The sequence below is a fragment of the Muntiacus reevesi genome, chromosome 18, assembly GCF_963930625.1.
Source record: "Muntiacus reevesi chromosome 18, mMunRee1.1, whole genome shotgun sequence".
Classification (NCBI taxonomy): domain Eukaryota; kingdom Metazoa; phylum Chordata; class Mammalia; order Artiodactyla; family Cervidae; genus Muntiacus; species Muntiacus reevesi.
Genome location: NC_089266.1, coordinates 50916757 through 50944197, shown reverse-complemented (window position 1 = coordinate 50944197; position 27441 = coordinate 50916757). Strand labels below are relative to the sequence as shown.

General features: G+C 36.4%; 1 protein-coding gene across 4 annotated transcripts in view; it reads left to right on the top strand.

Annotated features, from left to right (window-relative positions):
• The window catches only part of CLTC (clathrin heavy chain), a 67611-nt gene that overhangs the window by 33111 nt on the left and 7059 nt on the right, over nt 1-27441 (top strand). For 2 of the 4 annotated variants that reach the window (XM_065911157.1, XM_065911155.1), the window contains exons 9-32: nt 144-296; nt 886-1008; nt 1849-1986; nt 2241-2405; nt 2540-2720; nt 4107-4270; nt 8879-9004; nt 9651-9793; nt 12145-12379; nt 14760-14882; nt 15901-16046; nt 16279-16462; nt 16658-16850; nt 17295-17452; nt 17660-17824; nt 17951-18058; nt 18154-18321; nt 18454-18603; nt 18694-18825; nt 18934-19044; nt 19973-20143; nt 20519-20740; nt 21988-22008; nt 25646-25721. In XM_065911157.1, coding sequence (XP_065767229.1) covers nt 144-296; nt 886-1008; nt 1849-1986; nt 2241-2405; nt 2540-2720; nt 4107-4270; nt 8879-9004; nt 9651-9793; nt 12145-12379; nt 14760-14882; nt 15901-16046; nt 16279-16462; nt 16658-16850; nt 17295-17452; nt 17660-17824; nt 17951-18058; nt 18154-18321; nt 18454-18603; nt 18694-18825; nt 18934-19044; nt 19973-20143; nt 20519-20740; nt 21988-22008; nt 25646-25721 — 3556 coding nt within the window. The remainder of the gene's footprint in view (nt 1-143; nt 297-885; nt 1009-1848; nt 1987-2240; nt 2406-2539; nt 2721-4106; nt 4271-8878; nt 9005-9650; nt 9794-12144; nt 12380-14759; nt 14883-15900; nt 16047-16278; nt 16463-16657; nt 16851-17294; nt 17453-17659; nt 17825-17950; nt 18059-18153; nt 18322-18453; nt 18604-18693; nt 18826-18933; nt 19045-19972; nt 20144-20518; nt 20741-21987; nt 22009-25645; nt 25722-27441) is intronic. The other 2 variants (XM_065911158.1, XM_065911156.1) reach the window with 1 other exon arrangement.

Here is a 27441-nt window from a genome sequence, read left to right as displayed (position 1 = left end):
CTGCATATTTATAATACATTTTGGGACAACTGGGTAACTAAATGCCTGTCATATTAGTTCTTGTTTATAGTGGAAGTAGTAACAACTGCTTATTTATAAAGTAGCTCATGGATTACTAAATAGTCTCTTTTCCCTTTGGACAGCTGGAATGTTCTGAAGAACTAGGAGACCTGGTGAAATCTGTGGACCCTACATTGGCACTTAGTGTGTACTTAAGGGCTAACGTTCCAAATAAAGTCATTCAGTGCTTTGCAGAAACAGGTCAAGTCCAGAAGATTGTTTTATATGCTAAAAAAGTGAGTTCAATGAAACAAATTCTGAACATAAATTCATTAAAACATTAAGAGAGAAATTATCCTATAGTCACTCTCAGTTTTAATAGAAACTTCCTTAAATTTTTATGATTACTTGGGAAAGTATAAAGTACTAATATGGTTCTCATTTACAGAATCACTTTTCAAAAATGGAGACAGTTACTCTTGCATGGCATTTAGAATTTAAACTGCTGGGACGTGTTTAGCCTATTAGAACAAGTTTTTTCATGTTCAATGAGACTGAATAAGCTGATTATAAAAATTTATAGCTATTTGTTCAAATATATTATCACCAAGATCAAATTGTCTTATATAAACCAAGATCAAATTGAATTGAGCATCTGTTAAAACTGAATTTGTACTTTCACCAGTAGTTCTGTAGTAAGAAGATTCTATTGTAGAAGCTTTTATTTCCCGTGGGGGTGGGGGGCGGTGCCCACTGCTTTTGGTTTGTTTCTGTTCTGTGATTTCTTCTGTCTTTTAAAATTCATGGAGTATAGTTGGGGAAAAGCCTTTAAATAATACAAAAATGGAACTCTGCAGCAGGGCTTACATTTTTGTCTGTTTTTAGGTTGGATATACTCCAGACTGGATCTTTCTGCTGAGAAATGTTATGCGCATCAGTCCAGATCAGGGGCAGCAGTTTGCTCAAATGTTAGTTCAGGATGAAGAACCTCTTGCTGATATCACCCAGGTAAACAATTTAAAATGTATCTTGTAGAAGTTAATTTATGTAGACAATGGTGGGGGGGTGGAGCATCTGAGTTTAAACAACCTGGAGAAGAACAGGTTAACTTCTTTATTTGTAGAAATTAGAGCTATGTTTATTTATTTACATGGATAAATTTCAACTATGTTACCCAAGAAAAGCAAATTGTAGAAGAATGGACAGTAAGATACCATCTATATACATAGCTTTAAAGCAAGCAAAACAAATCCCACCTCATTTAGAGTGATGTATGTATTAAAAATGTGAAAAATATAGGTATAATAAAACACGAAGGCTAGTCTCTGCCACTTGGTGAAGGGAGAGAGAAAATGCATATATGAAGTGGGAATCAAGGACTCTTTCATTTTTATGCTTTTGTGTATTTTAAACAGTTCATCAGGGACTTCCCTGGTGGTCCAGTGGTTAGGAGTCATGCTTCCACTGCATGGGGTGCAGATTCAGTGCCTGGTGAGGCAACTGAAGTCTGGCGTGCCGTGTGGTGTGGCATGCACGTTTGCATCAGTCAATCAATCATCAAAATTTTAACTCTTGCAGTTTATATTCTGCTACTGTATAGTATCTTGAAATATTTTATGGTTGTTTTTACTAGAACTAAAGTAACTGCGGAAGATAAAACTTCTTGTTAAATTATGAGGTTATGTTATCTAAATAATATTCTTTAAATCTGGGATTTGATCTGGTAGTGTTTTATATATGAAGAAAAAGATAATGTTTAATTTCCTTTCACTTACCTAGATTGTCAACAGTATCATAAAGTAGTGTTTAAGTATCTTAAAGCAGTTTCCCTTACATCTTTTTTTGCAGATTGTCGATGTGTTTATGGAATACAATCTAATTCAGCAGTGTACTGCATTCTTGCTTGATGCGCTGAAGAATAATCGCCCATCTGAAGGTCCTTTACAGACGAGGTTGCTTGAGATGAACCTTATGCATGCACCTCAGGTATGTGTTTTCATGCATTTTATAGCATGTTTCCGTCAACTGTTTTTCTACAGCTGTTATTCAGAGCTTCTTAGATTAAGTTACTTGAAGCTACTGGGATACCCATTCCTGATTTTAGAAAGTTTGGCTAAAATGCTCTTTGTAACTTTCTCTCCTTTATCAGTCCAGTGTTGGATCTTAAGGTGTAATTTGGATATGGAATTACTGATACAGGTGGAGTGGTAAGATAAACTCATCCTTTTATGGTTTTCTAGGTTGCAGATGCTATTCTGGGCAATCAGATGTTCACGCATTATGACCGGGCTCACATCGCTCAGCTGTGTGAAAAGGCCGGCCTCCTGCAGCGCGCATTAGAACACTTCACTGACTTGTATGATATCAAGCGTGCGGTCGTTCACACCCATCTTCTTAACCCTGAGGTATTTCAGTGTCTTACCTATCAGTTACCATTACTTGGCATACCGAAAATGTGTTTGTGTAACTGAATGATAGTAATTTGATACCACCATTAGATTTAATATTATTTCATTTACTTATTTATTTTGTCCTCTAGTGGTTAGTGAATTACTTTGGGTCCTTATCAGTGGAAGACTCCCTGGAATGTCTCAGGGCCATGCTGTCTGCCAATATTCGTCAGAATCTACAGATCTGTGTACAAGTGGCTTCTAAGTATCACGAACAACTGTCCACTCAGTCTCTGATTGAACTTTTTGAATCTTTCAAGAGTTTTGAAGGTAATTAAAAGTTCGAGTCACTTTAAATAACTTAAGGTAGCCAAGAGGGCTATATAGGTCATAGTTTATTAATGGTCATAGGCTATTGGAAATTCTTTCTACAAGTTTATTTTGATGGAATATTTTAAGTTTTATTGTCAATAAATACAGTCAGGCATCGTCTGTGTCAGATTCTAGGGTCATGAAGTGAATAAGACTGTCTGCATGCATATATTGTAGGTCAATTAAAGGCAGAATCTTAACTACAGATACATGTAGTAGCTTTGGCATATTTGAATAAGATGAAGATACTAATGATCGGCTATATAAAGATCATGTTTATACTGTCTGACTCTTGTAATGGCAAATGATTCTAGCCGAGGAAGTTTTATGACTTGTCCCTGTAGCAGGTTTTCGCAGTCTCCATGCTATAGACGTTTTGGGCTGGATAATTTGTTGAGTTGTAGGGTACATTGTTGTATGCCTGCAGGATATTTGGCAGAATTGCTGGCTTCAGTTCAGTAAACGCCAGAAGCACTAGCTCCACCAGTTGTGACCACTGAAAATGTCTCCTGGGAAGAAAACATTTCGTCCACAGCTGAGAACCACTGCTGCACTGAGTACTAATGTGATCACTGTCAGTGGCTTGTGGGTTCATTAGCTAGGTCTCTGCTTAACTTCTCCTCCCTCTTTTTGTAGGACTACTCTAGACAGAAGGACTAAGAGAGTTCTACATAATTTTCTTAATTTTTTCAGTTCTTAATGTTAACTGTGTGCTACATTTATACTGTTCATTCAGTACATAGCCACCAGCCGCATGTAGCTGTGTAAATAAAAGTATTAAAATTGAATGCAGTTAAAACTTCAGTTCTTCAGTCACACTAGCAACGATTCAGGTGCTCAGTAGCCACATCTGGTTCGTGGCTGCTGTTAGATAGTGCTGGTCTTAATAGAGTATTTGCATCACTGCAGAAAATCCTGTTGAACAGCACTGCATTAAATTCTTTTTAAGCTACTTTTGTGTGTTTTCTGTTAACTGCATATGTAAAAGCACCTGCTGCAGTGGACTTTATTCAAAATTTCTCATCTGGAATATGCTGAGATAATTAGTTTTGATATTAAGTAGCTGTCTCCTATTTCTCAACCACCATTAGTAGAAAACATTGAATTTTTTGTTCTGTAGGGTAGAAATCCATTTATTGAACTGATTAGTGGATTATTTAATATTGAGCTTTTTCAGCAACTGGATATTATTTGGGAGTGGAGTGTTCAGTATAACAGTGTTTTGTTTGCTTGTTTTTTAAATTTTGGTGTAATTAACATAATATTTTTTAATTGCTTAAGTATTTTTTCAAGTCTGTTCTCAAAAGTACACCTGTGCTTAATGTCAATTATTTTTTTTTTAAGGTCTTTTTTATTTTTTGGGATCCATTGTTAACTTTAGTCAAGACCCAGATGTGCACTTTAAATATATTCAGGCAGCTTGCAAGACTGGGCAGATCAAAGAAGTGGAAAGAATCTGCAGAGAAAGCAACTGCTATGATCCTGAGCGAGTCAAGAATTTTCTCAAGGTAAGTGGTTTTGAGTAGTGCATTTTCTAGTTGGTTTGAGGATCAGCAGTCCTGCAAGGGTTTGCTCATAGTTAAAAAAATTTTTTTCCCTAAAAGAAATTCTTAGAATCTCAAAATTGTGTACTGAATGATTTCTTCCAAATTTCATACTCTGTGGTTTCCTTTGAAATAAGGAAGGAAATTGGTAAGTAATATTTAAGAATGACCATCTGTTTAAGTGAAGAGGAAAAAATCACTATCTTTAAGGAATTTCCTTTCTTTCACTTTAATTTAGAAGAAAATTTTTGTTAAGTGATTGGAGACACTCAGTGTTATTTTAGAATATCATTTAGGCACTTTTTGAATATTAAGGTCAGCTTGCCCTCCGTGTTCTTTTAAGGGGCCTGTGTATGCAAAGGGTTCCACTGTGTAAAGGAAATAGGTTTTTCTCTGTCATCAATTAGCCCAATTCTAGAAATTAAATATTAATCATGCACAATTTATAAATTGAAGGCACAATCAAACAGAAAAACTACAGCTTTGTGACACACAAATTTGGTTATGGAGAAGTAGAACTGCTTGTGTTGGAGTGAAGAATAATAGTTTAAAGATTCTTAGGTCTTTAAGGCTTAGGTCTCTAAGGGCAGTTTATTTTATTTAATGTTTAGCTTTGTCATACCTATTAATTACTTTGTGGGGAAAATAAGACTTGAACGTTGGCAGTCATTTATAAAAATTAGGAAATTACAGAACATTCAGTTCCCCCCAATACATATATTTATATACTTTCAGTTCAGTTCAGTTGCTCAGTCGTGTCCGACTCGTTGCAGGTCTGTGGACTGCAGCACACCAGGCTTCCCTGTGCATTACCAACTCCCGGAGCTTGCTGAAACTCAGGTCCATCGAGTTGGTGATGCCATCCAACCATCTCATCCTCTGTTGTCCCCTTCTCCTCCTGCCTTCAGTCTTTCCCACCATCAGGGTCTTTTCCAGTGAGTCAGCTCTTCGCCTCAGGTGGCCAAAGTATTGGAGCTTCAACTTCAACATCAGTCCTTCCAATAAATATTCAGGACTGATTTCCTTTAGGATGGACTGGTTTGACCTCCTTGCGGTCCAAGGGACTCTCAAGAGCCTTCTCCAACACCGCAGTTCAAAAGCATCACCTTTATACTTACATTAAAAATATGTTAAATGAGTTCAAAGATTGTATATAAAGTTCTTAAGTATTTTTTCTTTTGAAAGAATTTTAGATTGAAACTAAAACCAAAATATTCATTGTGTGAGTTAGTAGGGAAAATTAGGCTTTTCGTACTCCTACAGTGATCATTTTTAGATAATCTGTAGTTGTATTAACTGATTCTTCTTTTGAAGAACTTAATACCTAGATTAAATAAACCCTTAGGAGTTTTAGTGTAATGATGTAAAATGCTGAGGTTGCCTTATATTTTAGATTAAAAGATAAACATTCCCCCAGAAGTATAATGTCTAGGCCATCATGAATATTCTGAAGAACCTGGCCTAGTATGATATGTGTGAACCCAAGATTTCCTGGTGCCAGAAAAAAACATCCAAATGAGAAAGATTTGATACTCTATGCTTGACCTTGTATACCTATAGTACCTGTCAGTTTCTCCTTGGAGTATCCTTTTTTAAAAAGTGCTACCAGATCTTACTGATTTTGTTTTTATTAAGCTCTCAGTCTTTATGCTTCAATTGTAATTTCTTTAGCATTGAGTTGTAATATTTGAGTTACCATATATATATGAAGCAGGACTAAGTTAACTATTTTCACCTAATTATGATCTTGACCTTCAAAGAAAAACTCTTGAAACTAGGATGTGGCTATCTTACCTTGCTTAGCCCACGAGATCTAATTAGATGAGGAATCCTCCCTCCATGCTTGTGAATTGTGTGCAAATCTAATAGAGGAGAGTAGGTGTGAATTATGGGCTTTTGAACCAGTCAGACCTGGTTCAAATTCTCTTCTTTCTATAATGAGTTGTTTATTCCTTCAGTAAATGTCTAGCTCTTACCTCAGGCAAATTAACAAAGGTGTCTCAGCCTTGGTTTCCCCAGCCACAAGCTGTGTTTGTCAGGTACCTGGTGTGCCACAGGTGTACAAGTGATAACTGTGGTTAATAAGCTGTGTTGGTGGCCTTGAAAATAAGGTATTATCAACTTTTCTAGCAGGCAAGTTTTGTTTCTTTTTGGTTTTAAGTTATTCGTGACTCGAAGGAATTTTAATTCCCGCCCAAGTTAGAGGAAAAACCTAATCTCTTATTTAATAATTGGAGATGGGAGTTCAGTGCTAAGATGCTACTGTTGGATATTCAGCCCAATGAGAATGAACATACTGGACCATTTACTCACTTTGCTTATTGATCTGCTGTTTGTAGCTACATTTCATCATCACTGGTATTCAGCTTCATTTTGGAGGTACTAGTTGTGTTATAATTGACTGGTGTTGTATGTAAACTGTGATAATAAAAATACTTCTCTGAATCTAATCTTGAATATTAGACAAATGCCAGTTATATGCTAGCCACCAGGAGAACAAAGAGTGATAGAATATGAACTCTCCTTTATAGTAGCCTGTAAGCAGGATGAAATTCTGTCATTAGCGTTATTTGGCTCATGTCCTAAACTTGTGGAACGCTCATCTCGCATAGAAAACATAAAATTGTTCTTCAGACCCATGCCTTTTGCTACTTTTGATCTTATTTTCCATTTTTTTTCTTTTCCTGGTTTTGTTTCAACCTCACTGGCCTGCTTGCTATTCCTGTACCTCCCCAAAACGTCCCCTGTCCCAGGGCCTTTGCTTGCCCTTTCCCATTTTCCTCGCAGACCTTCCTGACCTACTTTTGTACCTTCTTAGAGATTTCTAACCAAATGTCACGAGGAAGGATGTCTCTGATTACCCTCCTTCTATCTGAAATAAAACCTGTCCGTCCTCACTACCCCCTTATCTTGTTCTCTTTCTCATTATAACACCTAACATTGTCTCTTCCCACCAGAATGTAAGTCTCTGGGGAATGTTTACTTTGTCCCCTTATATAGCTCCAAAGTTTGTGTTTAAGAAAACCTGAATTTGTTTATATAGTTGCCATTTTGATCCTAACATCTCTAATCATAAGGTTGCTCTAAGGAGCAATCTTTAAGTAAAATTTTAAAATGTTAATAGCATTATTTTTATATATGAAATCATATGCCAATTTTGGGCAATTGAGAATGTATCCCAATTTTTCTACTTTTTTCAAATTAAAATTTTCTTTGCCAATACAAATAAGTTATCTTTCGCAGCAGAAATGTTAAACATTCGTGCATGAGACTAGAATACCTAAGTAATCTTGGATTACTTGCCAAGTATATTTTCTCCCTAAGTGGTAAAATACTGTAGGTAATACTTTATATGTATAGTAAACAAGATAATGATTAGTGTGTTGATGTTTGTTTTGTAGGAGAAACCTGCCCTATTAAAAAATCTTCTGCATAGGTAGATCAAACACTCTTTTTTAGAAATGATTGTAGCAGCTGTTAGTACAGAGTTTCCATGGTGCTAAAGGACTTTCCTTGATACAAAAAATCTGCAGCTGGACTTCAACTTCAGATTTACAGCCATTTTGATTTTTTTATTACTATTTTACAGGATTTCTTACAACTCTAAGGTTTAGTGTTCCCCGAACACTTCATAGACCAATCTTCAAATTATTTATAATTGGGTGGCTTATATGTGCTAGACTTAGGAATTTTATTCTAATCTTGCAAATAATGTTCTTAGTGGCTGTCATTGAGGAAAGTCCTGTCCTGCTTAGTTTTCCTTTAGTAGACTGTCATAGAGGAATCATTTATTGAGAAATGTTTCACTGTGTGTAAATGAATTCCTGATGGAACCTGTTGTTTTTTGTGCTGTACCTAATGTCTGTGGAATGTAACAGGACATGTATCAGGTAAATGCCCAGTACAGGTGTTAACCTACCTGTCTATAACATCTGTGTCAGTCTGTAAGTAGGATTATAGCTTGGTATTTGTAATGGTAAAAGCAGTTAGCAATTTAAAGATGATTTAAGTGCTTTTTATTTTGTAAACCTTTTTTTTGTTTGTTTTTTTTAAATAGCAACATGTGGTGTATTTAAATTCATGGCAGTCACCATCATGCTGCTCCTTGTAGGATTTATTATAACAGTATTAGAATCTGGCCATATAGATTGGAATGGGGAGGGGTTTTCTAAAAAGTCATCAGTCTGCAGCAAATGTGAGCCATATATGCCTAATTTTGACAGTGTGAATCTAGCTCTTAAAGCAACTACAAATTCAGTTGCTACTATTAATGAAATTCCCGGTGTGTTGATTTTATATCCTGAGTGCCACTGGAGGCTTATAAATCTTATTACTTTTTTGTTGTAAAGGGTATATATGGTAAGGACCTGGTATTTTGCTGTGACTCTGGATATTACTTCATAAAAATTTATGGAAACTGAGTTGGACGCTCTCCAGCTGTTGGGACATTTCTTTCTTTAAAAGAAGAATCAAGTTTATGTGAGCCTTTCCCACAAGTGTGGAACCTATTCTCATTTTACACTGATAACCTCACAGAAGAAGAAAATTAAGGTTTCTTTTTTCTCCCCCCAGGAAGCGAAGCTAACAGATCAGTTACCACTTATCATTGTATGCGATCGATTTGACTTTGTCCATGATTTGGTGCTCTATTTATATAGAAATAATCTTCAGAAGTATATAGAGATATATGTACAGAAGGTAAGTAAAACTTAGATAACTTGAAAGTATAATCTTATAGGTTTTACTTCTCACGCTGGACATCTTCATCCGTTTGAAACCCTGTGTGCAGTAAGAGTGGTGTGCTACAGTGGCTTTCAAATTTTTTTCCCAGCAGAATCCTTTCTTGGATTAAAATTTTACATGCATTCCAAGTATGTAAAACAGAACAGAACTGCCGTAGTTGAAAAATTGAGTGGCCTACTCCCTAAAATTGAGTGGCCTACTCCCTACTTATCTGATAGTCTCTGAGGTATCCATGTCAGGCCATAGGCTCCAAATCACATTATTAAAACCATCTTAAATAAAGGTATTAGAAACTTAGCATTCTAACTCCAGAAATAGAAGGGCAGTTTTGCTATGATGGAGGTCTTTTTACCAGATAATATTTTCAGTCATTCTGTTCCTTTCGCTTCTTTGGACTTATTTCTCCTTAGGAGTAACCAAGGCAGACTTCCTACTAAATTCCTTTGTCTAGTTTCAAATTTAGAACCTGTTTATTACTGAATTTTAAAACTGAGGTTGAAGAGGAAAATGTGTTTTTTTTTGCATTTTGCTTTTTTTTTTTTAAAGAACTCTTCAGTTTTGTTTCTTAGTAACATAATGATATTCTTTTTTTAAACCATAGGTGAATCCAAGTCGACTTCCTGTGGTTATTGGGGGATTACTTGATGTTGATTGCTCTGAAGATGTCATTAAAAACTTGATTCTTGTTGTAAGAGGTCAATTCTCTACTGATGAGCTTGTTGCTGAGGTTGAAAAAAGAAACAGGTGTAGTACTGTTTTAATCTTCACAAGTAGAATAAATTATTAGTCCTTCCTAGCATGGTATTAAATAGAAGTATAACCTGTTAGTTGCCTAAAACTACTCAGTACTCATGGATCTTAATTCCCTAGAGATACCTAATTTAGAAGTGATAAGCTAGCTGTAACTTACTCTATATGGCTGTCATATAGAATATCTGTTAATCTAGTTGTTCAGCTTTTTTATTAATTAATTTTAATTGGAGGATAATTTCTGTACAGTACTGTGGTCTTTGCCGTATGTCGACATGACTCACCCATGGATGCACATGTGTCTCCCCTTCCTGACCCGCGCCCGCCCCCTGCCAATCCCTTCCCCACCTCATCCCTCTGGCTTGTCCCAGAGCACCATCTTTGAGTGCCCTGGTTCATGCATTGAACTTGCCCTGGTTGTCTATTTTACATATGGTAATATACATGCTTCAATGCTGTTCTGTCAAATTATCCCCCGCTTGCTTTTTCCCACAAAGTCCAAAAGTCTGTTCTTTACATCTTGTGTCTCTTTTGCTGCCTTGCATACAGCATCTTTACTGTCTTTCTAAATTCCATATATATGCATTAATATACTGTATTGGTGTTTCTCTCTGTGACTGACTTAACTCTGTATAATAGGCTCCAGTTTCATCTACCTCATTAGAACTGGCTCAAATGAATTCTTTTTTAGAGCTGAATAATATTCCATTGTGCATATGTACCACAACTTCCTCATCTGTTCGTCTGCCAGTGGACATCTAGGTTGCTTCCATGTCCTAGCTACGGCAAACAGTGCTGCAGTGAACATTGGAGCACATGTGTCTCAGTTCTGGTTTCCTCGGTGTGCATGCCCAGCAGTGGGATTGCTGGGTCAGTCTCCACGCTGTTACCCATAGTGGCTGTACCAGTTTGCATTCCTATCAGCAGTGTAAGAGGGTTCCCTTTTCTCCACACCCTCTCCGGCATTTATTATTTGTAGACTTTTTGATGGCGACCATTCTGACCAGTGTGAGATGATGCCTCACTATGGTTTTGATTTGCATTTCTCTAGTAATGAGCCTTCACCTTTTTGCATGTTTATAACTACATTAAGTCAAACCACATAGCTATGTGTTTTTAATGTAAGCTATGTAAAAAGCCTTTTAGGTATGATACCTAGTAACTAATTCCTCTCTGATAAATTATCAGGTATTGAGAAAAGCATTCCCTGTGTAACTCTGGGTTAAACTTGTTTTTAAGTTGAACCTTGATATGATAATATGAGTTAGGAATTTCCAGTAGAACAGAACATAGTGTGAGTGCTTCTGATACTTATATCATGAAGTCTTTTTTTAGCCAGGGCATTTTGTGTTCACGAAGTGCTGACGTAGTAAATGAGGTTAGTGGGAAGTAATGAGTTTAAGTAGGAAGTTCCTCTCTAGCAATGAAACCATGTCAAGAATAGGGTTTAATTTTAACCTGGCTTGGTACGAGTGTTCTACTAATGGTAATCACAGAATTTATATCTAAATGTTTCAGAAAATGTTTGAAAAATTCTGCACTTAAGGACAATGGAGATGTAGAATATACTACTGATTTTTATGTTTTTAAAGCTTGAGACTGATTTAAAGTGATTATTGTTGTATAGTTGCTAAGTCGTATCCAACTCTTTTGTGACACCATGGACTATAGCCTGCCACCTCTTTCCGTGGATTTCTTGTAACTCTTTAACATGTTATTTAAACCATGGTAAGAGTGTTGGTCATCTGGACCAGTGGAACATAAGCTATAACTTAGCAAAACCGTGGCCCTTCGTGGAGTGATTGATCTTACGACTGCTAGAATTTTAAAACTAGAGCTTCTGAAGTTACCAGATTTTGTTCCCAGTATGTGTTTAAGGTACTGCTTCTTTTGGCTATACATAATGTCACATGTTAATTGTGGTAAAATTAAGTGGAACCTCAGATAATGTGGCTTGTTTTCTCATACCACATCTCTGTCCTCCTCCTAAACAACATTACTCAAAAGTCCAGCCATTTGCCCCACATAAAAAAGAATAATCTGTGAATCTGTAGTCTCTTCTCTGTATATCCTGTCTAGATAATGTAGCAGATAGGTCTGGGAGAGTATGAAAGACAGTCTTATATACCTTCTGTGTGACGTTGGACAAATCCTTTAACCATCTCTGAGTCTTAATTTCGCAGTTTCTGATAGGAATGTTGAGAATTCAAAATAGGATGTGGGAAAGCTCTTTATAGACCATAAAGTACTTAAATAGCATTGCAAAAGTGTGCTATTTGTAATATAGTATGTGTATATGTGAGTTTTTTGTGTGTTTCTTTGCCTGTTTTATTTTTTTTTACTAGATTGAAACTGCTTCTGCCTTGGCTGGAGGCCAGAATTCATGAGGGCTGTGAAGAGCCTGCTACTCACAATGCATTAGCCAAAATCTACATAGACAGTAATAACAATCCAGAGAGGTTTCTTCGGGAAAATCCTTACTATGACAGTCGTGTTGTTGGAAAGTATTGTGAGAAGAGAGATCCGCATCTGGCCTGTGTTGCTTACGAGCGTGGCCAATGTGATCTGGAGCTTATCAATGTGAGTACTGCCGGCTGAATGCATATAGAGAAGATAGCATTTTTTTTTTTTTTTAATATTTATTTATGTTGTGGCTGTGTTGGATCTGAGCTGTGGCATGTGGGATCTTCCTTGTGTCATGGGGGGTCTTTCATTACGGCACGTGGATTCTCTATTTGCGGTGCGAGGGCTCAGTAGTTGTAGCACACAGGCTGAGTTGCTCTGTGACATGTGGGATCTTAGTTCCCTGACCAGGGATTGAACCCATGTCCTTTGCATTGCAAGGCAGATTCTTAACCACTGGACCGTCAGGGAAGTCCCAAGATAGCATTTTTAAAACCTGTTCTATAATGTTAGACTAGTGAATTTTGAGTTTCAGAGTGGTTTTAGGTGATATGGCGCATTTTTGGTTTGGAAGATAACATGCTTTTTTTTTTTCTTTTTGGATATGTGCTTTTTTTAAAAAAACTTTGCTGATAATTATGAATTTAAACTGGCCAAAGTAGTTGATTAAGTTTGTATTCACCCACTGACATTTACGCGTATGTTTTCATACACTTATATGTACACACACGTATATATTTTTTATATATATGTGTATATGTAAAGGCACATCTAAACTTTTAACCTTATGAGAATAAGTTGCATACCTCATGGCCTTATAACCCTTCAGTGTATATTTCCTAGGAATAAGGGTGTTTTATGACCACATTATGGATAGCAACCTCAGTCAATCTGACACCAGTAGAATACTGTTAAAAATCTGTTTCATTCTGGTTTTGTCAATTGACCTGAAAGTCTTTTAAAAGAAACTTTTCCCTTTAGCCTAGAATTACATACTGCTTGTATGTGTCATATCTTTCATGTCTCTTTTAACCTGAAACAATTCTTCAGCCTTTGTCTTTTATTGACAGGCATAATTGTAAAAATAGTCTTTTTCTCTTTTTTTTAATTGAAAGTAAAATTCACATAACATTAGCCATTTGAAAGTGAATAATTCAGTGGCAGTTAGCACATTTACAGTGTTGGGCAGTCACTTTATCTCTCTTGTTCAGAGTTCTTGTTCCGAGTCGTCATCACCACACGAGGAAATCCAGCACTCACTGAGCAGTTGCTCCACATTCCCCGCCTCTTTCCAGCCCCTGACAGCTTCCAGACTGCCTTCTGTCTCTGTGCTCTCACCTGTTCTGAATAATTCTTACTAGTGAAACATCTCTTAAAAAAAACAGAATGTTGTTCGCTTTGAATTTCTCTTATTATTCCTCCTGATTAGATTTAGATTGTATGTTTCCATCCAAAATGCATTACTTAAGTGATGTTTTTCTTATGTTGTAACATGCAAAAGCACCCGATGGCCTTTAGTCCTTCATTTTGGGGGTCACTTTTTATCAAGTTGTCAGCCTCTCCGTTGTAGAAATAAATTTCCCCTTACAGATGTGTTTCCCCTTGTAGGTATGAAGTAGTCTGTGAGGAGACAGTTAAGACCATTCGAGTATCCTACTGTGTGTGTCCCCGCCCCCAATTTTGAATCTGTTAATTCTTACTAAGCTATTCTTAATGTGTTGGTTGCAAAATGACAGTTTTCCAACTTCATCACTTTCTCCACATTTATCAGTCAGCATGTGTATTTTCGTGCACTTAACGAGTTCTGTGGGTTAATAATTCATGGTTTTGATTTTCAAATTATCCCCGTTTTGGCTGATAGAAATCCCATCAACCTGCCTCTCATGGCTTTGTGTCATGATCTCATTGCTCTTGAGCACATCTTGTTTCCTGGCCCAGCAAGTTATATCATGCTCATTTTATACCCTCTCCTGCCATGGATCATTCATTGTTTTGAAGAACTTTGATTTTCTTTAGTGGGAAGTGCCATTAGAAACCCAGATCTAGACTCTAGGGTGTATTTCCTTCTAGGGTCTTTGAGTGATCAGAGCTGGGAAAGAATGCATCTGTGAACATACAAATTCATATACGTATGAACATATGTATGCATATGCATATGGGAAAATAAACATTGAAAGAGAGCTCTGAAGATGGACTAGCCTTACCAGATGTTGAAGCACATTACAAAACCTCTATAATTAAAAATTGCATCCTGGTGCATGAATACACAGGCCAATAGAGTAAGATATAAAGTCCAAATATAGATCCAACATCAGGGTGCTTTTTAAAAGCCTTCAAAAATTAATAACTGTGTTTTTTCTGTTAATTGAATTTTAATAAGAAAAATATGGTTGTGACTTACTAAAGATTACATGTAGATGTAATGAATTTTTTTTTTTTTTTTGGTATAAAACACTAAATAGGGTATAATGATAGGATATAACCTTTTAAAGTTAAAGTCAGTCTATAGAAAGCTTTTATTTTTTACCTTGAAATTAATCTTTAATTTCTCATTTAGGTCTGCAATGAGAATTCCCTCTTCAAAAGTCTCTCTCGCTATCTGGTACGGCGGAAGGACCCAGAATTGTGGGGTAGTGTGCTGCTGGAAAGCAATCCTTACAGGAGACCCCTCATTGATCAGGTAAAATTTGCAAATGCATTCAAGGCTCATCTTTTTAACTATAAATAAAACCTTTCCCCTCATCATATACTCAAATGGATCATATTTAACTGGGAGAGATGGCAGTAAAAAATAGAAGAAAATAAAGATTACACTAAAATGTATGTATGAAAATGTTAATGAAAATGAAGTGTATCTTCTCCAAGAAAATACTTCCCCAAGGAGAGAATTTAATTACATAAGACTCCCTCAATTCATCATAGCTAAAAGGATAACTGTAAATTAGACATTTAGTAAAATTAGTAAGAATTACTGTTACAAATACCTGAGAAGTAACTAAATTGATTGGAAACATTCAAGAGAATGGTAAATCAGCAAAGGATAAAGACTAATGAATGATCTAGTAGATAAATGTTAAGTAAGTCTCAATTGTAAGCAAAGAAGATTTGAGTTTATAACTATATAAAAATTGAAAACATTTTTTAAAACCTTAAAAATTAAAGGTTGTTAATATTTCTTAAATTATTAATGGAAATATAAATATGGAAGAGAGTAAATTGAAGAATATTAATTTTTCATTCCTCTCCTAGGAAAAATTTCTAAGGAAAAATCTCAAATTGATACAAAGCTTCTTAGAGCAAATACTCACTGATGCATCTGGGAGCCATGCAAATAGCCATAAATAGAGGAATTACTGAGTATATAATGCCACATGTATATGGTTGAACTTTATGTGACCATTAAAGTGATAATGAGGAGTGGTTATTAGGGATAATTTTTAGTCAGGGAAAAGATAGAAATTACACAAGTAGGATGATTCTCCCCCCTGCCCCCCCGCCTCCAACAAAAAAATTGGAAGTACACGTTACGGATATATGTGGACTTACGTAGAAGGATCTTTGGGTGGTAAATGAAAGGTATTTTATCTCATTCCTTCTTCTCGACCTGTTTCATTTTCTACTGAGAGGCCAGCTTATTATTAGATAATATCAGCAAAGCCACCTGGACTCAGTGCTTATTCTTTGTATATCCTCTGCAGGTTGTACAGACAGCCTTGTCTGAAACTCAGGACCCTGAGGAAGTGTCAGTAACTGTCAAGGCCTTTATGACGGCAGACCTTCCTAATGAACTCATTGAACTGCTAGAGAAAATTGTCCTTGATAACTCTGTATTCAGTGAACACAGGTATGCTATGAGAGGGGTTTCCTGGCTCTTTATAGTCAGTCTTTAATTATGGCCTGTCAGTTTGGGAAAGGAGCAAAGAGACAAATGTTAGAGAATGTTGCCTTAATTCTCACTCTTCTAATACCCTCTTGTGACCCTCCCTCCTAAGACGAAATACTTAATAGCTACAGTATTTATTCCTTATGACTAATGAGCTTTTCAAATACTGCATTCAAATCTTTCTTTCTTAAAGAAACCTGCAAAACCTCCTCATCCTCACTGCAATCAAGGCTGACCGTACCCGTGTTATGGAGTACATTAACCGCTTGGATAATTATGATGCCCCAGATATTGCCAACATCGCCATCAGCAATGAGCTCTTTGAAGAAGCATTTGCCATTTTCCGGAAATTTGATGTCAATACCTCAGCAGTACAGGTAAACCTTCACATTACCCGAGCTGATTTCCTAAGTGTAATGCCTTCTCTTGGTTCAGTATATGCATTGTCCTCTGAGAAAGGGCATAATTTATTGCTGTGATAATAGAAGAGCAATAAAATCCTAATCGTTTAAATGTAATTGGTATGTGGTAAGATTCATTGTTCTATAACTGATGAAGAATTGGTTGCCTAGGTCTTAATCGAACATATTGGAAACTTGGATCGGGCATATGAGTTTGCTGAACGCTGCAATGAACCGGCAGTCTGGAGTCAGCTCGCAAAAGCCCAGTTGCAGAAAGGAATGGTGAAAGAAGCCATTGATTCTTATATCAAAGCAGATGATCCTTCATCGTACATGGAAGTTGTTCAGGCCGCCAATACTAGTGGTATGACTTCTCACCTTTATGTGTTTGCCAGAAAATGTGCTAAGCTGAACATTAAGTTTTACATCGTTCTGCATTGTGTTGGAGCTAGAGACTGTCTGGTGTTGTGCCCTCCTCTTTAGTGCAGATAAAGAGAGGCTGTGTTCTGTGAACTTAAAAGCTCTATGGGGAAGTTTAATTTTCTGTTTTGAAGTCTCATTAAATTCTGATATAGTTCTAATCTGATAACTTGAAGGAGAAGAGGGATTCAGCTTTTCATTTGGTCAGTAATAATACAGAGACATTAATAGAAGTTTCACTATTTTGATGCCTTTCACAGTTTACAATTGTTATTCTATCTACTGTTTCTTTGAAAAGGAAATTAATAGCAGTTGTCATTTACTTCAACGAGAAGATTGATGTTGGTATGTTAGTGTTGGATTTATTCATTTGTTTTTCTGTACCTAGGAAACTGGGAAGAGCTGGTGAAGTACTTGCAGATGGCCCGCAAGAAGGCTCGTGAGTCCTATGTGGAGACAGAATTGATCTTTGCACTGGCTAAAACAAACCGCCTAGCAGAGTTGGAAGAGTTCATCAATGGGCCAAATAATGCTCATATCCAGCAAGTGAGTTTCTCATTCAGATTTTTTTCTTTTTAAGGAGTGTAAAAATAGTTGGGCAACTTTACTAGCATATTAGGATCAACATGTGACAACTGAAAGTTTCTAAGGAAAAATCTTACTGGGAAGATGTTTTTTCATATTAAATTGAGTCCTAACTTTGGAAAGAAAACTGAGTTTCGGCTTACTGAAAATGGTTTGTGTTTTTTTCAGGTTGGTGACCGTTGTTATGATGAAAAAATGTATGATGCTGCTAAGTTGTTGTACAATAATGTTTCCAATTTTGGACGCTTGGCATCTACTCTGGTTCACCTGGGTGAATATCAGGCAGCTGTTGATGGAGCTAGGAAAGCCAACAGTACTCGAACATGGAAAGAGGTAATCTAAATGACAGTTTGATTGATGTATTAAGATGCTATTTAGGAATATTCTTTAAACTGATTAATTGAATTAACCAGCCATGTTACACTTGAGTTCACATAATTGAAATTTTTTAAATTGTAGGTCTGCTTTGCCTGTGTAGATGGGAAGGAGTTCCGTCTCGCTCAGATGTGTGGGCTTCATATTGTAGTACATGCAGACGAGTTGGAGGAACTTATCAACTACTATCAGGTAGTGCACTGAAGTCTTTTGTGTTAGCTTTTATGTTAACTGAGATCTTTTGCCACTGATATTCCCATCTTTAATTGCATTTTTCTCTTATTTAGGATCGTGGGTATTTTGAAGAGCTGATAACCATGTTGGAAGCAGCACTGGGACTTGAGCGAGCTCACATGGGGATGTTCACTGAATTAGCTATTCTGTATTCTAAGTTTAAGCCACAGAAAATGAGGGAGCACCTGGAGCTGTTCTGGTCCAGAGTGAATATTCCTAAGGTAACTAACCTTTCATTGTAAGGCAACTCTATAGCTAAAACTAATACTTCAGTTTTCATTAAAAAATTTATTTTTTGCTATTAACTAGAATTAGAGACCCATATCTAAAGCAATTAAATCTTCCTTGTGCAGGTGCTAAGAGCTGCAGAACAAGCCCATCTTTGGGCAGAATTGGTGTTTTTGTATGACAAATATGAAGAATATGATAATGCCATAATTACCATGATGAATCATCCAACTGATGCATGGAAAGAAGGGCAGTTCAAAGACATCATTACCAAGGTGTGTTACCTTCTTTAGAAGATAGTCTTTAGAAGGAGGAAGCTCATGAGGAAATAACTCTACCTCATGTATGGATTTTTGCTGTCTTAGGTTGCCAATGTGGAGCTATACTACAGAGCAATACAATTCTACTTAGAATTCAAGCCACTATTGTTAAATGATTTGCTGATGGTGCTGTCTCCACGGTTGGATCATACTCGTGCAGTCAATTATTTCAGCAAGGTAATAATTTTTAAAACCTCAAAAATTCTTAGCAAGAAACTAAGACATTCTTGGATAACTTTGTCCGTTAGCAATGTACTACATTTGTAACACATCCTTATTTTAAAGGTTAAACAACTACCACTGGTGAAACCCTATTTGCGTTCAGTTCAGAACCACAACAACAAATCTGTGAATGAATCACTGAACAACCTCTTTATTACAGAAGAAGATTATCAGGTAAAACATTTTGGTTCTTGCACGTATTCTCAAAATTTACAATTCTCATAATTGTAAAGTTGGTATATTTTGCAGTTAAAAAAGCCTATCATCCCTTAGGACTGTAAGCAGTAGGTACTTGTATGCCTTGGATCTAAATTTAGTGAGGTTTTCAGGATTGATAAATCTGATGTCTCCTAATTAAATGCTAAGTTTGCAGAGTCCAAGTTAATGCTTTAGAAAAATACTATGGTTACTTCATCTGTAAACATCTGTATTGTAGATTTAGTTGAAAAAGTCTTTGATCTCTTAGACTAGCTCATAAACCTTATATGGTATTAACTCTTTCATTCACTTGTTTTTCTTGCCCAATAGCTTATCAGTACCAGTCTTTTAGTAAACTTTCCTTTGTGAAGAATTTTGCAAAAACGTAAAAGTTAAGATTAAGCTAAATTGCCTTTTCTTTCTTTTCTTGTCAACATGGTTTTCTTTCAGGTGCAGATCCCATGCTGATCTCTATGACTGAATACCATGTTGAATTGTATCAGGAGTTTCCCTAGGGCATAAAATCTTACCCTCCAAATTACAAATCTTACCAGTTTCATAACCATTCAAGTTAGTCCTTGACACTGAAAACCTTGGAGAAAATTGTTCCCTTATAAATTTTGTAGTGCCTTCAAGGACCTTATTGTTAAACAATTAGATTGAGGAATGTTGATACTTGTTCATAGTACAACTTTATGGTTTGATTCTTGAATCTAGGCTGTCTTAATTACAATAATGGCTGATTGATCAAGTTATATTAAACATATTTATCGTGCAAGATACTGATCACATTACATGCAGTCAGTCATATACATTAATGGCTCATTGATCAAGAATGATAGAACATAAAATTTAAACTAAAATACTGGTTTGGCATTTCAATGGCTTTGTTTTATTTTTTAAGGCTCTGAGAACATCGATAGATGCTTATGACAACTTTGACAATATCTCACTTGCTCAGCGTTTGGAAAAGCATGAACTCATTGAGTTCAGAAGAATTGCTGCTTACCTCTTCAAAGGCAATAATCGCTGGAAACAGAGTGTAGAGCTGTGCAAGAAAGATAGCCTATACAAGGTGAAGAAAGATGGTGGGGTGGGGCCATTAAGCCAAGTACTGGATGATCTGTGTGAGTCCTAAGATGGCATATTAGAAGTGATTATGGTCTATAAAGGTATTAGTTTTTGCAAATACTATTTGCAAATTGCCTTTAAGCTCCCAGTTGAGGAGATGATAATTATGTCAGTTTCTTAATGTTGGAGGATGTTGTATGCTTATGTCAGACCTCTCTGTTAAAAAAAGAATGCTTTCCTCTGTCTTTTCCTTTTCTTTCAGGAAATCCTTAATTTAAATGATATAACTGAGAGTTTTTTTTCCCCTGTTGTGTTATTTAGTTTACCAGTTCCTCATATTTGAGTTTAATGTTTGACTTCCTTCCTTTCTTTTAAATAGGATGCAATGCAGTATGCCTCTGAATCTAAAGATACTGAATTGGCTGAAGAGCTCCTACAGTGGTTTTTGCAGGAAGAAAAAAGAGAGTGCTTTGGAGCGTGTCTCTTTACTTGTTATGATCTTTTAAGGCCAGATGTTGTCCTGGAAACTGCGTGGAGGCACAATATCATGGATTTTGCCATGCCCTATTTCATCCAAGTCATGAAGGAATACTTGACAAAGGTAATGGCACCTCTGAGAACTAATTATCTTGAGGATATGTAAAATTCCATGTATAGACTTTTTGTTTTCAAATGTTTTCTCTAGTAGAATTAATTTAGCTGATCATAAAATATTCCTGTTCTCCAGTAATTTTTAATACCTGACAAGTGACATTGAATGGAAAGGTAACTCAGACATATCTTGGCAGAATGTCTACACTCAGAATACCACAGAATGTATTTCTGAAGGGCAGATAGTATTATGTCCATGTTGTATGGATTTTTGTTTTTGTTTTTTTAATGTTTGATAGGAACATTTTTTGTCAAAATAATGTCTTCCTCAAATCAATTCTTGTAACTCAGATGACCATTACTTAGTGTAGATTCCCTTCTCTTTGGTTGGTTCTTGACTTTAATATGTATGCCTGTTTCCCATGGGAAAGCTGCATCTGTATTCTTAATGTCCTGTTAATCTTCTCAATATTTTGATAGTTTAACCCCTTATTAAAAAATACTACAGGAGGTTAACAATTAATGACACATTTCCTAAAAGTGCATTAAACAAGCTGGGGGTATAATCATCTTATAAAATTAACTTATTCTTCTTAGTATCTGTTTTTGATGTTAGGATGTTTTTACCCTGTCCTGCTGTGAAACATTTTAAAATGGTCCTAAAGGATCCATTTTGTCAAAGCAAAACATGCTTATTAAAGTCAGTTTTGCATCTGATCTTTTCAGCATGTGTGAATTAAAGGCAGGTGTCAGGGTGGGAGGTGTGCTACTAACAAGCCCCAGAATAACTGAGTGTTTCCTTGGGCTACCATCTAATTAGATATCATTGTGTTAAGCTACAGTTTTTTTGAGAATTAACATTTTTCTTTGTAGAAACTGCTTAAATCCAGTGTAACAGGAGAAAGAAAGTTGCCTTATTATCTTAGCCACAGATGAAAATAGCTTCTTTTATGCATAATGCCAACTTGTGAGACCTGGCTCTAAGCTGCTGTTAACCGAAGTGCTGTAAATTTTACTAGCGATTAAGCTGCTTTCTTTCACACTTGACTTTAGCATAAATCCTTCTGCAATAAGCTCTGAAGTTAAAAAAAAATTCTGAGTTTTGCTTCCAGTATGCCCTTTATTTTCACTTCTCTCATACCTTTTTTCAGTGGTTAGATGTTTCTCCCCTAAACCTTTGTTGCTGATTCTACCTTTTTATGCTCAATATGGAATTTGATTTTTTTTCTAAGCTGCACCTTCTGAATTCCTTTGCAGGTTGATGCAATAAAGGAAAAGGTGAAAGTTGATTCTTTTCCATCTTTAAGTCTGGAGGACTAAGTCTAAGGAATTTGCATGATTTTTTTTTCCTTCCTTTTCTACACTGCTGCTTCTGCTTTTTCCCCCAATAAATTTTCACTAAAGCCTCTGCAAGTCCCTTAAAATATAACTATTATAGAGCTCTAGGACATTAGTAGATGTTTGCTACTAATCGGCTAATAGGCTTTAGGAAGGGCAGGAGGCTTATCAGTAGTTGGTTCACAGTCTCTCTTAAATATATTATTAAAAACTGAGCATGTTGAGTTTCCATATTAATTCCAAAGTTTCAGGAAATTTTTCTTCCCTGTCAGGGTATCTGGACCATAATAGGATTTTTCTCAATACTCTAAGTAAATTTAAACAGCCTCTGGTATTATTTTGTGAGCGTGCCTGACAGTTGTTGAATTTAAATATGTATATACATGCCCTAAAAGGCTTTTTGGGGGGTGTGTTTTTTTTGTTTTTGTTTTTTTTTGGGGTATTGAAGGACTGTGATCCAGTTTCTGATCTCTTGATTCTTACTAATTTTTTGCTGAAAGTAGATACAAGATATACTAGCTGCTTCCGAAGAGACTTTCCTCATGTTTCTCCAGGTGTCCAGTTCTTATGGTGCTAGTTCATTTTCAAGAGGAATCAAAACTTTTTAAATCATCAGATTAGCTTGCTATAATTGTTGCTAAGCAACGTGGATTATTTCTGTAAAATATGAAGCCATTTTAACTTCTGCTTTCTATAATAAGGTACATCTCTGAAGCTACAAATTCGCTGTTACTCATCCCTTTGGCTTGTCCAAAGTCAAATTTAGGCACCTTTTGGTTGCTGCTTGCTTCATTGGCTTGTCTCTGTCCCAGTATAAATGAAACAAACTTATAAACTTATGTCTGGTATCAAATTGTGGTGAGAAAAGGGTGGGAAGGTAAAGGACAGTTAAAGCAATTTAAAATAATTTGGAGGGGGGACAGTCCTTTGGAATTATGTTGAACCAAACTGGAGTCACCATTGGAACTTAGGGCAAACCTGAGTAAAATGCATTGTGTGTGAGGCCCTTCAGCAGCTAGTAAGCAAGGCAGTTAGAAAGCGTGTGTGTGAAAACTAGGTAATTGAACTGCAGTGGTATGCGTTGTTTTAAATCAAGCATGTACAGCAGTCATTGCAATTACATCGTACTACTCTGAAACTCTGAAAGCATTGCTGTGGGCTGTGTGTGTTTCTTGAGAGCCTGTATAGCAACGGTCATCTTCAGATCGCACTTCTTGCTTCAGTACTTTTGCCTTTTTTTCATGCACACATACACCAAAATAACTGACTGCATGTTAAACTTTTCCTCTGCAGCATATTGCAGTCTTTGTGGAAAAGCCTTTTACATTATCGTTAATTTTCAATAGGACAAATGGAACTGAACTCAGTGACATGTTTACCTGTAATTTTTCTTTTTTAATCTAAGGATCAGAAACTTTTGTTATAGCTCTTAACAAAAGCTTGTGTTCATAAAAGCCTTCTTTGCTTTTCTGTTTGGAGGAGTCCAAATTGGGTCATTGGAAACAATAATTGGATATTGCTGTGCCAGAGGCTGTCCCATTAAATAGAAAAATCAATTTTTGCTTAGCTCCATGCTCCTCCTTCACAGTTGTTCCTTTTTATTTTGTCTGTATGCCCAACCTGCCTATGTCTGTGCCTGGGCATTACGACATTGCTAGCTCTTCTGAATCTTTAACATACTTCTGTCTTCAACATCCGACTCATACATTAACTTTTAAACATATGTTCACTTTAGAATCTTTTCCTTGAAAGTCTGGCAATGTATTATGCAGTGGGTTTTTTGTTGTTTGATTTTTCTTCTTAGAAGTTATTAATGTACACTCATCCATGTACTTTTTAAAAATAACTTCTTTAGCTCACTCTTGGATACTTAGCAAAACCCCATCTGACTGTCCTTGGTGTCACAGATTGTATTTTAAATTAGAGAGCTGTAGTGATTTTTGTTTTTAAGTTTGGGTGCCAAACAGTGTTTCTTGTGGTACTTACACTCCATAGTAGTCTTTAATTTGAAAGTGGGGGTAATTTTAACACATGAGCCCTTAGGTTATAAAATTTTAAAAATGAAATACAGAAGCAAACTAATAACCCATATTCCTAGGTAGAAAAACCACATTTTATCTGAAGATGTCTAGAGTCTGACTCATATTACTTTTCTCACATTTTGCTCTCTGACAAATTAGGGTGGATTAGACCCACATTGAAGATACTCACTATAAAACAATTAAAATACATGTAAAATACTGTCCTAACCTTAATGGCCTGTGTAGGATTGAAACACTGTTTTTTAAATAGTTGCAAATAGAAACTAGGTGCTGCTTTAACCTTTCCTGGACCAAGTCTTTAAAGCCTTTTCACTGAAGTCCTGCGTGTCTTTTTTTGTGAGTGATTTTTCACTATTTGCCTTTTTGAAGGACATGCAGTGAACATTAATAAAAAAGTTCTATCCTGCACTCTTGCCTCCCCATCTCAGCACCCTTAGGACTTTGAAACCCTCTAGTAATAGATAACATTGAAATTTGAAATTTAGTTTACATCAAGTGTAATGATATACCAACGACAAGACTATATAGTCTAAAAGACAGATACAGCACAGTTTAATAGTCAAATGGAAGTGGTATGGTGGAGATTTCCTAGTCTGTGTCCTGCTGCCATCCTCCCTAATCCTTCACAGAATTCCAGATTCAAATTGTGCTAATCCTAGAAGGAGCTTTGTAGATTTTCTCATTCAGCTGACTGACTATATAGACAAGGAAATTTGAGGGTCGGTGCAGTGGTTTGCCAGGGTCACGCAACTAGTTAGGGAAGGATCTATGTATTCCAGCTCTTTTCTTTCACTAATATGTTTGGACTCCTCTAGAGTATTATTTCTGTCTGATACTATACACTTTTATTTAGAATAGCTAGTATATAACAGTCATTTACTTCTTGGGCTTAATTAAAAGCTAAACATTTCTTTCTCAAAGAATTTGGGGGAAAATCAGGCATTCTTGGTTACTTAGAAAACAGAGCATTAACACATGCAGCCTGTCTTTATATAAAAAAGATTAAATATGGAGCCACTTGAATCTTAAACTTCAGCCCACACATAATCAGTATTGACAGAAGCTCTGCACAGTGGCAAAAAAGATAGTTGGTTCTGCAAACGTACTTATCCAGTCACAAGACTTGTTTCACTTTTTTGAATACCATTTCCTTTGGGGAAGGAAGTCTTGCCCAGTCATGAGTTCATCGTTATCTTTAATAGGGCTAAAACTTCATCAGAGAAAGTGGTTCCTTCTGGTTATCTCCCTCCCTCAGGCTGGCTGCATCCTAGCATGTCCAGTTGTAGCCTGGCGTGAGCTTTTATGGCATTTATAAATCCCTCCTTCCTGAGGGTTTATAATGACAGTGCTAAAAATCACCTTGACTGAAGTATGAACATTGCCATTGAATTTGAAGGGGCCTGAGAATGTTCTTTCTACTCTAGTCTGTTTTATTTTGACAAAATTTAACATACTAAGGCTTTTCCACTTTCTGCCATAAACCTAGGTTTATAATACTTTTGAGGTTCTAATTACCATTACCTGTTTTTCTCTAGGTGGATAAATTAGATGCTTCAGAATCACTGAGAAAAGAGGAAGAACAAGCTACGGAGACACAACCTATTGTTTATGGTAATCTCTTTCTCTGCTTAATCTCAGAAATACAGTAGACAAACAGTTCATTCTAAAGTGCCAAAGGCTCATTAAGTTAAGGAATAAGTCTCTACTGTCATTTTTTTCTGAAAACAACCTTAGAGCAGGCACTGACCTTATTCACTAAGATAATTTTAAATGCAAAGATAATCTCAAAAAACAGTTATTGAGATCAGAACCTGATTTATCTGTTGCCTGATCACTGATTGCCTATTCATGAGTTACTGACAAAGAATTATTGGTGAACTCAATTTTCAAAAGTGGAGAAGGTGAGAGAACATGCCACAGTCATCTTAAGTATGCTTTACAGAAGGAGTACATCTCTTTAAATTCTGACTGAAACTGATAACTGAATAGTTTCCATTTGAAGATTTTCCAGAGAGGATCTTCAGACTCTGAATATTTAAGGCAATTTAATGTTTTTTTACATGTGCCTTTCTGAAATCCTTCCCCTTTCTGTTTCTCTTGGTGAACAGAGTGATTTGAGTAGTGAATTTGAAGGGTGTAAGGTTATATAGAACTTTAACCAGGTGGTGTTGGGAGGAAGGTATACAATTACAACTACTGTATCTCAACCTGCTAAAGGAGATGACAGTAAACAAATCTCTTGTGGCATTATCTCCAGTTTTTATTTCACATGAAAAGGACTTTGGGAATTTAGAGGACAGGGTCGTTTTGATAAAGTTGGAGAACATAAAGTAGATTCTTAGAGATGGGAACAAGATGACACATTTGTGATAAGAAACAAGGCAGAAACAGGCTGGGGGGATAGTTGGGGGAAGCTACTGACTTTGGCTTACCTTCGGGGTGTTTAAATGGATAGTCTTTGTAAGCAGTTGAAAATGGAGTTGAGCTAAAGACAGTTGTTGACAGTGCCGCCTTCTCAGCACTCCACCCCCTGTACCACCCCCACGTGCCCACACACACCCCGGTCCTGGCCCGCTGGCTGTGGGAGAAGCATGATGTGAGAACGGCTCTGGCACTTTGTCAGGCAGCTCCCTCCTGCCCCCCAATTGCCTTGAAGTTCTCTGCTCTTTATTAGAGATGTGCACACTCATGCAGTTTCTCCTTATTATTCTTGTTTTCTCATTATTCCATTGTGATACAAAGAAACTGAGAAGCTTAATGAAAAAATAACATGCTTATGTTGTTTAGGAAGAAAAAGTGGGGTTGAAATTTCAAGGGAGATGTCAGTATCAAAGTTAGAAGTGGTTTTTTAACAAACTGCTGGTTCCTGAAGAGTTTATTCACTGAAGGCAGTTTGGGTTTTTATTCACCAAAGGAGAGACATTAGGTCACTTGTGGGAGAAATACTACTCTGGATCTACATTAGAGAGGGAGATTAAGAGTACTTCTTTTGCAGGAGGTGGGGAGAGGTGCTAGGTATGTTCTTCTATTTAGCCAGTTTCTCCACAGGTTGGTTCCTCTGTACAGTAACTATTTAAACTTCATGAGAGTGTTAGCTTAGTATTTGAAAGAGGTTGTATCCTCTAATGTATTTCACACCTAATGCATATTTGAATGTCTTTTTCTTTTTTTGGTACTGGATACTTGGTCTTGTTACCACTTAGACACGTCTAAATCAAGAATTTAAATCTTAACTTTAAAAAGTTCAGTTGTGTTAAACATGTAGCTTAAAAAATTGTTTTCCTGTGCTAATTATATTGTCACCAGATAAAATGTGCAAACACCATGTGGT